The sequence below is a fragment of the Bufo bufo genome, chromosome 7, assembly GCF_905171765.1.
Source record: "Bufo bufo chromosome 7, aBufBuf1.1, whole genome shotgun sequence".
In the NCBI taxonomy this organism is placed as follows: Eukaryota; Metazoa; Chordata; class Amphibia; order Anura; family Bufonidae; genus Bufo; species Bufo bufo.
In genome coordinates, this window is record NC_053395.1 from 217,871,243 (window position 1) to 217,886,027 (window position 14,785).

General features: G+C 44.9%; 1 protein-coding gene across 1 annotated transcript in view; it reads right to left on the reverse strand.

Annotated features, from left to right (window-relative positions):
* LOC121007492 (unconventional myosin-X-like) overlaps positions 1 to 14,785 on the reverse strand; it is a 102,096-nt gene that overhangs the window by 18,593 nt on the left and 68,718 nt on the right. The window contains exons 23-37 of the mRNA XM_040439434.1: positions 13,635 to 13,925; positions 13,433 to 13,472; positions 12,367 to 13,158; positions 11,921 to 12,044; positions 10,978 to 11,224; positions 10,809 to 10,904; positions 9,391 to 9,484; positions 9,204 to 9,259; positions 6,694 to 6,836; positions 6,196 to 6,390; positions 5,954 to 6,111; positions 4,294 to 4,417; positions 3,210 to 3,507; positions 1,942 to 2,149; positions 1,391 to 1,527 (exon numbers count right to left, since the gene is read on the reverse strand). Of these exons, the coding sequence (XP_040295368.1) occupies positions 1,391 to 1,527; positions 1,942 to 2,149; positions 3,210 to 3,507; positions 4,294 to 4,417; positions 5,954 to 6,111; positions 6,196 to 6,390; positions 6,694 to 6,836; positions 9,204 to 9,259; positions 9,391 to 9,484; positions 10,809 to 10,904; positions 10,978 to 11,224; positions 11,921 to 12,044; positions 12,367 to 13,158; positions 13,433 to 13,472; positions 13,635 to 13,925 (3,003 nt within the window). The remainder of the gene's footprint in view (positions 1 to 1,390; positions 1,528 to 1,941; positions 2,150 to 3,209; positions 3,508 to 4,293; positions 4,418 to 5,953; positions 6,112 to 6,195; positions 6,391 to 6,693; positions 6,837 to 9,203; positions 9,260 to 9,390; positions 9,485 to 10,808; positions 10,905 to 10,977; positions 11,225 to 11,920; positions 12,045 to 12,366; positions 13,159 to 13,432; positions 13,473 to 13,634; positions 13,926 to 14,785) is intronic.

Here is a 14,785-nt window from a genome sequence, read left to right on the forward strand (position 1 = left end):
GATTTTCCTATTTCATGACGTAAAGTCATAGTTTTATTAAAGACACGGAGGCGAGTATTGCCCGCCCTGGGTTGCTCCTGCCCACCCTGTGTTTATGATGTTATGGTGATATTTTGACTGTTACATTGTCTTTTATTGTTATTTATGACATTTATTACCGTTTAGGCTTATTTATGGTTCTGTTTATCAGCGACCTTTTAATGTACGACCGTTATAGGGTCGAGATTGCTCAGTTTTTCCCAATTTTTACACTGGCTATATTATTTATTCTGTTTCAGGTTGAAAACCCCTCGGCATATGGAATTCCGTGTTGTTCCAGGTTTCCTGAGATGTTAGCCATGTTGGCTTGAGTTCTTCAGTTAGACGGGCCAGAATGGTCAGTGGCGGAATCAGTTCCAGTTTCGGTTACGGTTTCGGTTATGGTTTGGCGGTTGGTGTCGTGGATTCAAAGAAAGAGGAAGATATGCAAGAGGACACTGCTTATTATAGGATCTGTTAGGGGAGGGTCCTTTATTGTTATGTTTATGTTAATTTCTCCTTTGCTGCTATTGGTGGAAGTAAAGAAGGAGATAGCAATACTCGCCTCCGTGTCTTTAATAAAATTATGACTTTACGTCATGAAATAGGAAAATCATTTAGTTACATCCTGTATTATACTCCAGAGCTGCACTCACTATTCTGCTGGTGGAGTCACTGTGTACATACATTACATTACTTATCCTGTACTGATCCTGAGTTACATCCTGTATTATACTCCAGAGCTGCACTCACTATTCTGCTGGTGCAGTCACTGTGTACATACATTACTTATCCTGCACTGATCCTGAGTTACATCCTGTATTATACTCCAGAGCTGCACTCACTATTCTGCTGGTGGAGTCACTGTGTACATACATTACTTATCCTGTACTGATCCTGAGTTACATCCTGTATTATACTCCAGAGCTGCACTCACTATTCTGCTGGTGGAGTCACTGTGTACATACACTTGTGGTGTAATGCTCCTTACATATAATTGGTACTAGACTTCACAGCAGCATTTACAATTCGGCAGGCTTCAGTGCTGAAATCCCCCAATGTTCTCTGCTTGCTCAATATCTCCATAAATCATTTGGTTAGTGCAGTCTATATAACAGGGCTGCACAGTTATCTAATGTAGAAAGAATTAAGAGCCTCTGCAGTATAGCATCACAAATAGGCTATTACAGGGGTATCAGATGGCAAGCTTGCTGACTGTTTCCTATTGGAACTAGCATAACTATGAACGCCATTTTAACCTGTAGGTCCTGGTTGTCTGATTTTTTTTGTACAGAGATGAACATTTCTAGGCCTCCTATAAACAGAAAATCAGAAACTGAACACGTCCATAAAAAATGAAGATCACTCCAACCTTTCAAACTTTGCAAGTACGTCCGCCACGATCACCCGACTCTCCACTGCCCGGTCTGTCTGTTTGTTGCGTTCAAAGAGGGCAAACATGTTACGGCTGTCATCCATAGACAGTCCACGGATTAATTTCTCCACCACCTGCAACCACATAAATTGCCCACAATTGTCACTTATCTTCTACAAGTTTAAAGGGAGGAAGATGGACTTATAATGGTTTTCATTAGGAGCTGCATAAAACTGCAAGCAGAGAGCTCCCCCTGGTGGTGGCAGCGAACAGCCAGCATTATGTGCATTGTGTGTGCAGGGGATTTTAAGCACTGTATCTGAAAAACAGTTTTCTGACCGATATGAAGATATATTAGGAAATAAAACAGCACAGGGCGGGTTTTTGGGAGCACATGCAGCAAACTGCTAAAGACACCACCACAGGAGGCCTGTGACCACCACAACTCTTCATATTAATTGTAGGTCAATATTATACAGACATTGTATAGCACTTATTAGATTTAGATACTTTGGGGCACATAGTAGTCCCTTCACCTCTACACTCACCTCTCCTGCTGTGGTGTGAGAATTAATACTGATCTGGCAGGAACCTCCGCCATGACAGTAAACCGATGTGGTCATGTTGCTGCGTGTCAGCAGTGCCGAGATCTCTTCTTGTGATGGAACCAGCTCCCTACATTTCGTTTTCTTCAGAGCATCAACGATGAAGTGAGCAAACTGTTCAACTTCAGTGCCAGGGAAGCTGTCCCGCACCCTGGAAGAGAAGAACGCGTCAGAAAGATCCTTCAAGAAAGTATTAATTCTTAAAATGACTGCAAGTTCATATGCATCCACTAGGTGGCAGTGACATTTAAGAAATGCAAATCTGTGTGCAGTAAATAGCAGTCACATATAAGAAGTAATGCAAGTCTGTGTCCACTAGGTGGCAGTCACACATAAGAAGTAATGCAAGTCTGTGTCCACTAGGTGGCAGTCACACATAAGAAGTAATGCAAGTCTGTGTCCACTAGGTGGCAGTCACACATAAGAAGTAATGCAAGTCTGTGTCCACTAGGTGGCAGTCACACATAAGAAGTAATGCAAGTCTGTGTCCACTAGGTGGCAGTCACATATAAGAAGTAATGCAAGTCTGTGTCCACTAGGTGGCAGTCACATAAGAAGTAATGCAAGTCTGTGTCCACTAGGTGGCAGTCACATATAAGAAGTAATGCAAGTCTGTGTCCACTAGATGGCAGTCACATATAAGAAGTAATGCAAGTCTGTGTCCACTAGATGGCAGTCACATATAAGAAGTAATGCAAGTCTGTGTCCACTAGATGGCAGTCACATATAAGAAGTAATGCAAGTCTGTGTCCACTAGATGGCAGTCACATATAAGAAGTAATGCAAGTCCATCTGCATCCACTAAGTTATAGTAACCTATAACAAGAATTGCAACTCCAAGTGAATCCACTAGGTGGCAATAACCCATGACAAGTATTGTAAGTCCATCTGAATCCACTAGATGGCAGTAGAATACAGGTATAATGCCAATAAACATTATAACCTTCCAATAACAGCAGCTGATTGGGGGCTCCCAGAAGAAACCCTCCCTATGATCTGCTCCTTAGAGGATGACCACACGTTCCTTAAGAAAGTCAATCTGTCACCTGTGTAGTGGAATGAGCCATTTTGCAAGCAGCATTCAAGATTAGTGTCCATACTAAAAGACCACCCCAAAATGCCTGTCCCCCCCCAAGAGAGAAGAGACAGGTACACAGAGAGAGCAAACCAATGATCGGCAATGTGCATATGGCCATTAGATCCAAACCTACCTCTTAAGGTGGAATTTAAGGTAGCGCAGGATGTCTCGGCCGGGCAGGAAGGTACAGCTCATACACGTGAGCAGCTGCCAGTGGCGCAGGTTGCCCGGGCTGTTGGGTTGAGGGACATGATTGGTCTGTTTGATCAGCTGGCAATAAACTTCATCTCTTAAGGGTTTCAGGTCCTGGCAGGTCTGCAGGATGCCCTGGATTATAGGGACTGGATCAGGGACGGTCTCGATCTCCTGGAGAGAGTTGAAGATCCTCACCGCCTCGTCCTGCAGCGTGGTGTAACCTTTTTCCTTTTGCACTAGAAGAGACAGATGATGATGATGATGATGAAGCTTAGAGGGTACATTGTGCCATGTGCTGATGTTGGACTGTCACTAGGGACTTTGGGTCCTAGAGGACAGTCCCTCGATCTATCCGTTCTGCATTATTATCAGTAAGGAGGGAATTAAGAAGAACACGTTTATTTGGTATCTCCTAGCATTCATCATGAGAACACTGCATTAATGTGTCCCTCTGTTACCCCTCCTGGAAATGTATGCATAAACTGACAACCAGATGTTACCCATTACCTTGTCCTTGGGGTGTTTTCCCTACACAGTTTGATGGTATCAGCTCTGATTGAACAGTGTCAGACATGTCCTAATGACCAGGGGAATTTTGACCCCCAGTTGTCAATTTATTTATACATTACCAGGAGGAATAACAGAGGAACACCTCAACAATGCTGTCAGGAAATATTTCCATAGTTGCTATTTCATATGTCAGGGCAGCTGACCTCATGAAATCACAGGGAAGACCACACGCATTCTAGGCCCAGTTTCCAAAGTCGGAAACGCGTTAGTCGCGTTCCTGCATCCCTCCTTACTAGTATATGGTGGGACGGAGCTCGATTGCTCTTCCTGGATTTTTACCATATTCATCGTGGATGCAGTCAGGATGTAAAGCTGGAAACTAGACCTTGCCTGACCCTTAGGACCTGGACTTTACTCCATGAACTTTTATTGTCCCCACAAATGAACTTAGCCACGGGTAGGGCATAAAGCCGCCCATCGTCTCCCGCACAGATGATGAGGAGGATACTTACAACTGAGGTTGATGTCCCCATAAGGCAGAGGTAGAAGTGGCGAGTGCAAAGGATGCTGGGTGTATCTTAAGATGGGGTTTCTTCTGTAGGTCTGCTCCACAGCTTCACTGTTTAGGCTGTTCTCCTGATTCAGAGAGAATAGGACAATTAGCACCAATTCTTTTTTTTTTTTCTTTTGCCGGGTGGGGGGCGCAGTTGCAAATAAAAGAATGAAAAAGCACAGACATAACATTTAATCACTACACATCATTAAAAGAAGTCCGCTTTGTCAATTGTGAAGTTTGCAGTACCTCCTCTTCACCACTGGGTGACAGTATAATAGCAAACCTAGAATCAGGATCCTAGCATCACATCTACAGTGTGAGAGTATTTTCAAAATGCGGCATGGAGGACGCAAAAGCACATTTTCAGACAGCAGAATAGTAAGTATCTAGAGGATGAATGAGCACGACCGAAAACAGAGGCAACAACACATAACTAGTGAGTACATGTTTACAATTCTACCATTTACAGAGAGAATTAATGCAGAGATACATTACATTACTTATCCTGTACTGATCCTGAGTTACATCCTGTATTATACTCCAGAGCTGCATTCACTGTTCTGCTGGTGCAGTCACTGTGTACATACATTACATTACTTATCCTGTACTGATCCTGAGTTACATCCTGTATTATACTCCAGAGCTGCACTCACTGTTCTGCTGGTGCAGTCACTGTGTACATACATTACATTACTTATCCTGTACTGATCCTGAGTTACATCCTGTATTATACTCCAGAGCTGCACTCACTGTTCTGCTGGTGCAGTCACTGTGTACATACATTACATTACTTATCCTGTACTGATCCTGAGTTACATCCTGTATTATACTCCAGAGCTGCACTCACTATTCTGCTGGTGCAGTCATTGTGTACATACATTACTTATCCTGTACTGATCCTGAGTTACATCCTGTATTATACTCCAGTGCTGTACTCACTATTCTGCTGGTGCAGTCACTGTGTACATACATTACTTATCCTGTACTGATCCTGAGTTACATCCTGTATTATACTCCAGAGCTGCACTCACTATTCTGCTGGTGGAGTCACTGTGTACATACATTACTTATCCTGTACTGATCCTGAGTTACATCCTGTATTATACTCCAGAGCTGCACTCACTATTCTGCTGGTGGAGTCACTGTGTACATACATTACATTACTTATCCTGTACTGATCCTGAGTTACATCCTGTATTATACTCCAGAGCTGTACTCACTATTCTGCTGGTGCAGTCACTGTGTACATACATTACTTATCCTGTACTGATCCTGAGTTACATCTTGTATTATACTCCAGAGCTGCACTCACTGTTCTGCTGGTGCAGTCACTGTGCACATACATTACATTACTTATCCTGTACTCATCCTGAGTTACATCCTGTATTATACTCCAGAGCTGCACTCACTGTTCTGCTGGTGCAGTCACTGTGCACATACATTACATTACTTATCCTGTACTCATCCTGAGTTACATCCTGTATTATACTCCAGAGCTGCACTCACTATTCTGCTGGTGGAGTCACTGTGTACATACATTACTTATCCTGTACTGATCCTGAGTTACAGCCTGTATTATACTCCAGAGCTGCACTCACTCAGATATTTGCATGTACCTTGATGTCCCGGATGAGTTGCTGGGTCGGAGTCTCTATGGGGGCTTTGCTGTCGATCACTCCCTGGATGGCGTTGGCCCACCTCATGGCCTCATTCAGCAGCTTGGTATACAATCTGTAGGAATGTTTCCTCCCGTACACGACAATGTTCCAATATCCTACAGACAAGAAGGTTTGAGATTACTGGGCCAGGTCCAGGGAGGACAATGACGGAGCTTCCCTGCCCGATCTGGTGACGTCACCTGTCTCCGTGTGAGTCTTCTCATCAGGCTGCACCACAGAGCACAGGCTGTTCAGGACCAGGGTGCCCAGTTTGGATGCCATTCGCTCGGAGGACTTGTAATAATCTAGAGCATTCCGGGTCAGCACAAACCAGCGCCGTTTTAATTTGAGGGACGCCATTTTGTTGCTGTTCTGGACTTCTTTATGGAGCCAACCTGTAGAAGCAAGAACATAAACCATAAGTTAATAAATATCCCATAGCAGCCAAAGTAGTGGTCAGCCATCAGAGCAATTCATATTATATACTATATACATACGCAGGTGTCCCTATGACAATGCTTCCTGGCACTGACTCTCACACCAACCCATTGGAATCCAGCTGATTGTTAGCCATGAGGCCTAACGTCTTAAGGATAAAATATAGGCCAAATAGGACAGGAAGTGTAGTCATGGGGACACGGGCTGCAAACACCTCCGTCCGCTGAATGACAGTAACTGCGCAGAGACTATTGATTTACCTCTCACAAGAAACTCCTGTCCGTCCACCTTGGCCTCCCCTCGAGGCTTCTGCAGCAGAGAGATCCAGTGGTGCATCTCCTCGGGGATATCCGTGTTGCAGTGGATGACCCGGTTTGCAGTGATTATTACAAAGGAGTTGGGTCTGTAAGACAGAGGAGATGTTAGACGTGAACGAGCTGCAGGTCCCGGACCGCACCTTTCAGCACAGTGTGCTTTAGGGCTTATGTAGTGGGTTAATATTGATTTCCATTGTCCTTGGTGGCCCAGTTGGTTAGTAACATAGTACATAAGGCCGAAAAAAGACATTTGTCCATCCAGTTCGGCCCGTCATCCTGGTTAGTGGCTATTCTCTCAAATTCCTGGTGGTCTAGGGTGGTTTAGGGTTAAAGTGTAATTAACCTTTATATAAACTTTTAATATGTTCTCCCTAATGCCCTAATAAAACTCTCTCTAATATACTTTAATAATGAATTTTTTCGATTTTTACTACACTTTTTCCTACCCTGAGCGGTCAGCGGTGCATGGAGTACATTTTATCAATGGGCAGCAGCAGCGCTGTGAGTAGGGGCAGCAGCGCATATTGCTGCCCCTGCCTGTGCCCTCTGGACGATTACCAACTCCTGGTGTAGCACATGGGTACCCCGTACGTACCCTGTACCCATGTACTATGCCAGGATGAGCGGCTCCTGCCTGTGCCCGCTTCCCCAAGCTAAGAGAACTGCATGTCAGCACTTAGCGGAGCAGGCAGAAGCCGCTCCGCTAATCCTGGCATAGTACATACGTACAGGGTACCCATGTGCTATGCCAGGAATCGTGCACGGGGCACAGGCAGGGGCAGCAATGTGCGCTCCTGCCCGTACTCACAGCGCTGCTGCTGCCCATTGATAAAATGGACTCCATACAATGCTGACAGCTCAGCGGTGTACAGAACAGGGTTTTAAGCGCTTTAGGCAGGAAAAAGTGTAGTAAAACTAGAAAATTAATTAATAAAGTATATTAGAGAGAGTTTTATTAGGGAGAACATATTAAAAAGTTTAGATAAAAGGTTTAGTTACTCTTTAAAGGGGTATTCCGGTTACATTAAGTTATCCCCTATACAGACAAGGGGATAACTACTAGATAGGTGGTGGCACTACCACTGGTACCAATCAGAAGAACGAGGGCCCTGTGCCCCCTGCAATGAATGGTTTGGCCAGTCGGGCATGCAGGACACCTGTTCCTTTGATCGGTGAGGGTCCCGGAGGTAGAACCCCCTAAACTGTGTATAGGGGATAACTTATAGGGGTTGTCCAGCCATATATATATATATATATATATATATATATATATATTGTCAGGATAGGTCATCAATATCAGATCGGGGTGGGGTGGGGGTTTGACACCCCCACGATCAGCTGTTTGGTGAGGAGGCTGCGCTTCCTCGTCTTTACACTACACGTCGCCTTGTCTCTAGTGGCAGAGCAGTGTAATTACAAGGAGTCGCTCCATTCAAGTATAGGGAGAGTACTCGTCATTACGCTGCACCGCAGAAGCGCCACCTTCTCTTCAAATAGCTGATCGGCGAGGTGCAGGGCGCCAGACCCCTGATCAGATATTCATGACCTATCCTGAGGCCGGACAACCCCTTTACTGTAACTGGAATACTGCTTTAACACCTAATATTCATGCTCCCTGGGTCCCAATGCAAATCTGGACGAGGGTTTCCAACCACCATGCGCCATTCATAATAACAGGGTCTGTGTATGAGGTAGAGGCGCTTCAAACCCCCTCAGGCACTAGGGCCTGTGTGCAACGCCATATAGTTATGTCTCTGATTCCTGGGAATACTCAGAGCTTTGAATTTTTTTTCTGATAAGGCGCTCCTGGTACAATTTTTCTTCAGAGAATTACCAAGTTAAAAGATAAAATCCTGGCTTCCTGCAGCTGCCACTAGGGGGAGCCGATTGTACAGGGATTATACAGCTCCTCTGGAATAATACAGTGAGCTCCCCCATAACAATGATTGCACCCAATGGCTTCTGGTGGGGGATAATATAGTAAATGAGCACAATTTAAATGTAAATGATATATCAATTATAACGTTTATACATTTTTTTAAATAGTTTTTTTAACCTTCTACATACCTACATATGGGCCTTTTACAATTTCTTTAAACTCCTGACAGCCTCCAGCTTATTTTTCCCCCCCAAAACAGCTCCACCCCGGTCCACAGGCCGAATGTGGTATTGCAGCCTCATTTACGTCTACAGAGCTGAGCTGCTACGCCTTACACAAACATTCTAAGATTTACTACACGGCTAACAGATTTTCCTCTTTGCAGCATTGCCAATTTAATTTAAGGGAGGCATGCTCAACCTGCGGCCCTCCAGCTGTTGCAAAACTACAACTCCCAGCATGCCCGAACAGCCTACAGCTATCGGCCTACAGCGGGGCATTGTGGGAGTTGTAGTTTTACAACAGCTGGAGGGCCGCAGGTTGAGCATGCCCGATTTAAGGAATTGCTCCTTACCGATCAGGACAGTCTGAGGCGCAGACAGAATCGATAAGCCCCACATCCAGGGTTCCCTGCAGGAGACAAAAAAAAGAAGAAATGGATGCGGGTCTCAGGATGGGGTGGGAGGATGACCCCGGGCAGCGGGAGACTTGAAGGAACTGAGACTCCTGAGAACGTCGGTGACTCACACGAAGCCACTTACCACAGCATTCTTGGGGTTGGCTTGTTCATCCCTCATATCTCGCAGCTGTTGGGAGGTCGCGCTGTGAACTCTGCTCAGGACATTGAACCAGCCGCTGCAAGAGGCGAGAGGAGGATCCGGCTGGGAATTAGTCTGACCAGCGATGTTGATGAGCTAGCCCAGGGATGCTCAACCCGGGGCCCTCCAGCTGTTGCAAAACTACAACTCCCAGCATGCCCTAATAGCTGTAGGCTGTCCAGGCATATTGGGAGTTTTAGTCTTGCAATGGCTGAAGGGCTGCGGGTTGGGCCTCCCTGAGCTAGCCAATAAGTCACACAGCTGAGATACCGGCTGGGTTTACACACTGCGGCCAAAACCATGCCCACTCTGTGCAGCCACTAGCCGCATGATGTTGCAGGTAAAACGGAGGATTTCGGCCGCAGCTTGTAAAGCCTTATTCACACACTGCAAAGTTGCAGCAATAATTTGAAGCCAAAACCAGGAGCGGATTTGCATCTACAACTGCCACAAGTCCGCACACAGATTGCTCTCACTCAAAGTCACTTCTTGATATTGATCCGCGCAGAAAAAAAAATCCACACATGGCAAAACCGATTCCCAGTGCACACAACAGGAAAGGAACTTGGCGTGGATTTCGGTGCAGAATCCAAGCAGAAATCGGCGTGAAATTTCCACCATGTGAACATACCCTTACACTACTGCTTGTCGTTGCATTCACTACTCATTTTGGCTTCAAAACACTGAAACTAAATAGTAACCAAGAAACAGCAATGTGTGAATAAGCCTGAAATAGTTCTGCAATAGCAACGTAGGACCTAATATTTCAAACAGCTGATTGTTTGCTACAATGGATCAAGCAAGGAACTGGAGTCCAAGAGCAGCAAAGCAGCACAAAGCTCACTGGATACAAGTGTAGCAAACCTTCAGCTGTGAGAAGTAGTATACAGGCTTTTAGCCTATGCATGTCCATTTATTGACTGCCAGCACAGATCTGGGAAATGGAGAGGAACTGAAACACTAAGGGTATTAGAGGGGGTATTGCCACCTGGGACATTGCCTAGGATATGCCATCAATGTCGGATAGGAGCAGGTCTGGGACCTACACTTATCTCCAGAACAGGACCCCTGAAGTGCATGCGCGGCCACCCTCCATTATGGGAGTTCCCAAAATAGCTGATTGCACCTTGGTTATTATCGGAACTACTAAAGCGATGAATGGAGGGTGCACTGTGCATGCGCGGTGTGCTCTTCTTCACTCGGACCCCATTCACGAGATAGGAGAAGGTCCTAGAGGTGGGACATCTGACAATGATGACATAAAAGCAATAGGTCATCAATGTCCCAGATGAGCCAACCCCTTTAAGTACTGAATTTATGCATTATACATATATAAGAATATATCGTAATGTAGTTTTTACCTCGCGTCTTCAGGAGTCTCTGCCACGATATGATACGTTCGCTCCTCGGTCACAATATCCAGAGCGTTCTCCTTCTCATGGATATCAATGATGGCTCTGAATGACACAACACACCGGAGTCAGACACACTCAGGATGTAATATATACCTCCTACCAGGCTGGGACTCACTTGGCTGTGCGGACGTCGATGGTCCCTCTTAGACGTTCTTCGCTATCGTTCTCAAAGTACATCAGCTTGGATTCTCGTAGCACAAACCAGCGACGTTTCCAGTTGCGTCGGGACAAAGTGGACATCCCACCACCCTTCTTGTAGAGCCAGCCTGATTTCAAAGCTTCCTGCTTAGTCCGGAACCACATGAAGGTTTCGTCTTTGAGGACACACCACCGACGTCTCCACATGTTCATAAGGCCACCGGCTTAAAGAACAAGGTCAACACTTTGTTGTAGCAAACTAGATTTTCCTTCAAACTGAGCAAAGGTTCAGTTTGCTGTGCTAGCACTGTATCTAAATACTTTGGCCAAAGTGGCTACCAAGACCCTGGTGGCCCATCAGTCCCCACTCCCCACCATCCCCCTTAGCTACAGTTCTTTACCAGGGAAATAACGATAGGAGAAGACTGTATCTAAATACCTTGGCTAGAGTGGCTTGATGGTGCCCCCCTACCCACACCCTGGTGGCCTATTAGTCCCTTCCTTAGCTACAGTCCTGTACCAGGGAGATTATGACAGGACAAAACTAATATTATAAGGCCATTATAGTCACTGGTCTTCTAATTACGGTTATCTTGCAGCATATGGCCACCTTAAAAAGAACACTAAGAAGACCCTTAGCAAAGGATGGTCACGTATTCAGGACCTTCATCTACTAGCCAGAATGAGAACAGCCACAAAGAGTGTTCCTCTCACCAGGGAGGACTCCGTATCTCCATGCAACCAATTGATTATAGGATGTATGTGGTGGCGATGTAGGAAAAAAACGATTGCTCCTGGGTTCCTTCACAGATTACAGCTGATCACTTGAAATCTCAGTAGAAGGACACCTGATAAATAGCTTATCATAGGTGGGACGCATATAAATACATAATAATAAATTAACAGATCAAATCCATTACCTTTCATATACAGGTAACTGTGAAAATAGGGTGGGCCCCCTCCATTAAACAGAGTGACGCGTGAGGTCATCAGCTCTTCATCAGTGTCAATATGGCTGTCTGCTTCTTCATCACTGTCCAAGAACTACAAGAGAAATGTTGAATAAACTTTAATAGTCTACACAGAGCTTTTATGACCATTCTGTAACCTCAGCACAAACGTATCCTGCAAAGCTCAAGCAAAACACTAAAGTCCAAGTGGGATAACAATAAAAACCTTTTCTGCGCCCACTAAAATATAGATGAGCTCAGAAAAGTCAATATAGCAAGTGCACGCCAGTGAAAAACAAGAACTGTACACATACCAACCCAACTGGGACACCATGTGTGCAAGCATTGGCTAAGAACAAGAGCAGGCAATGACAAGTCGCCAGCGAGGAACTTTTCTTTTGGTCTGGAATACTCACCGAATCCAGACTGCCACACTGTGAGCCATAGCTGCCAGGCTTGGAGATACGAAGAATCTCCTCATCCGTTAAGTGACCATCACTTGAGTTCCTGGCATCTGTAGAACCTGGTGGACCTTCATCAAACTCTTCATGGTCATAGTCTGACTCCACATCAGGGGGGTAGCTGTAAATGGGCTCTTGGGCCTCGTCGCTGTTGCTCTGGACATCCGATAGACATTGATAAATGCTCTCAGACTTGTCAGAGAGGGCGCTATATACATCTTGAGTAGATGGAGGCTCTAGAGGAGAAACTTGTGAATCCGTGGAGTTGCCGGGAATTTGCGTGTAGGTTCCATTCTCTGAGAAGCTCTCGCTGGTCTTAAAGACATCATCATCATCTTCTAAAAGCAACATTGGGGGTGGAGGCGGTAACATCTCATCATCCGCGTGAAATCCTTCATCTATCTCCTCTTCAGCCAAAGGTGCCACCAAACTACCATCCACATTCATGGTTCCATCAACTCCATTCTCTAAGCTGTTAGCACTCTCATCCAAGTTCCCAAAGTCCAAAAGTTCCAGGAATTCTTGAGCCACCCGAGATGCTTCCTTCTCCAGCTTATGGATCTGTTCCTCCCGCTGTCGAGTCAGCTCATTACGTGTGTCCGTACAGGTGATGGACACTCCCTCTATCTTCTGTTGGTGTTGCAATTTCTCAATCTCTTTTTCCAGTCTCAAGATCTCGTCCATCTGTCGTTGTTCCTCTTCTTGTAGAAGGAGGTTCTCTAGGTTCCGAGCTTTCTCCTGTTCTTCCTACAAGTAAATGTCATAAGGGTCAATACTGGACAAATGTTCTTACCAAATATCTACTGCATAAGGGATGGAAAAAATGTGTTATTTGTTATTGGGTTTCAGAAGCATACAAATTCCAGGATAGGTCCATTCCCTATAACTCAGCAACCAAACATAGTGTTAGATGGTGTTTCTACCAAACAATGGAGAAGAACATCTGACCAAATTAGTATGGACCACCATCTTCTCCTAGTACAAGGGACCCAAGCATAAATAGTATATCTGCAAAACTAACCTGAGCAGCCCTTAGCTCAGCCTCCAGCCTCTCCTGCTCCCTAGAAGAAGAAAAAAGGAGCATTAGCACATTTTATAGGTCACCTCAAGGTAAGAGATCTTTGAAGAACTTGAGTCTTTTTAGATGGAGTTTTTACAAAGAGTATGTGCAGTTCTACAAGAAAAGGAGGTAAGAGGAATTCCATGACTTGGTAGCCCTTTACCTTCTCTCTTCCTCCTCTCGTCTTTTCCGCTCTTCCTCCATCTTTCTTTGCTCTTCCAGTTCTTGCCTCCGTCTTTCCTCCTCTTCTTTCCGCTTTCTCTCTTCCTCCTCTCGTCGCCTCCTCTCCTCCTCCAGCATCTGCTGATACAGGCGTCTCGCAGTCCTCCCGCGCCAGTGCTTCTGAAGCTGCAGAGCAGAGTGTCGGAGCCTAAGGTACACGGTTTTCCAGAAATGAGCGCGATAATTCTTCTGAATTGTGATGATGTTGAGACGCACGTGCTTATAATGCTTCCTGCAAGAAAAGAGAGAGGAAGTTAGCGAGTGGATGCATTCCGCCAAGACCAATGTCAATAAGCATCTCTAGTTTCCTGCTATTCTGTGTTCTCAGCCTCCTTGACCTACAGAATTGCTACTCTTAGGCCTCATGCACACAACCGTAGTTCTGGTCTGCATCCGAGCCGCAGTTTGCTCCGTGTGCTGTCCGCATCCGTTGCTCCATTCCGTCGCCCCGCAAATAAATCCGGAATGCGGACCGCAAAACACACCACGGTCGTGTGCATGTAGCCTTATCCCAAGTCAGAAAGATGGAGCTATTATATAGACTATACAGAGAGAAAAGAGTGCATGTACATAGTAGCAGTATTATAGTAGTTATATTCTTGTACATAGGGGCAGTATTATAGTAGTTATATTCTTGTACATAGGAGGAAGTATTATAGTAGTTATATTCTTGTACATAGGGGGGCAGTATTATAGTAGTTATATTCTTGTACATAGGAGGCAGTATTATAGTAGTTATATTCTTGTACATAGGAGGCAGTATTATAGTAGTTATATTCTTGTACATAGGAGGCAGTATTATAGTAGTTATATTCTTGTACATAGGAGCAGTATTATAGTAGTGATATTCTTGTACATAGGAGGCAGTAGTATAGTAGTTATATTCTTGTACATAGGAGGCAGTATTATAGCAGTTATATTCTTGTACATAGGAGCAGTATTATAGTAGTTATATTCTTGTACATAGGAGCAGTATTATAGTAGTTATATTCTTGTACATAGGAGCAGTATTATAGTAGTTATATTCTTGTACATAGGAGCAGTATTATAGTAGTTATATTCTTGTACATAGGAGGAAGTATTATAGTAGTT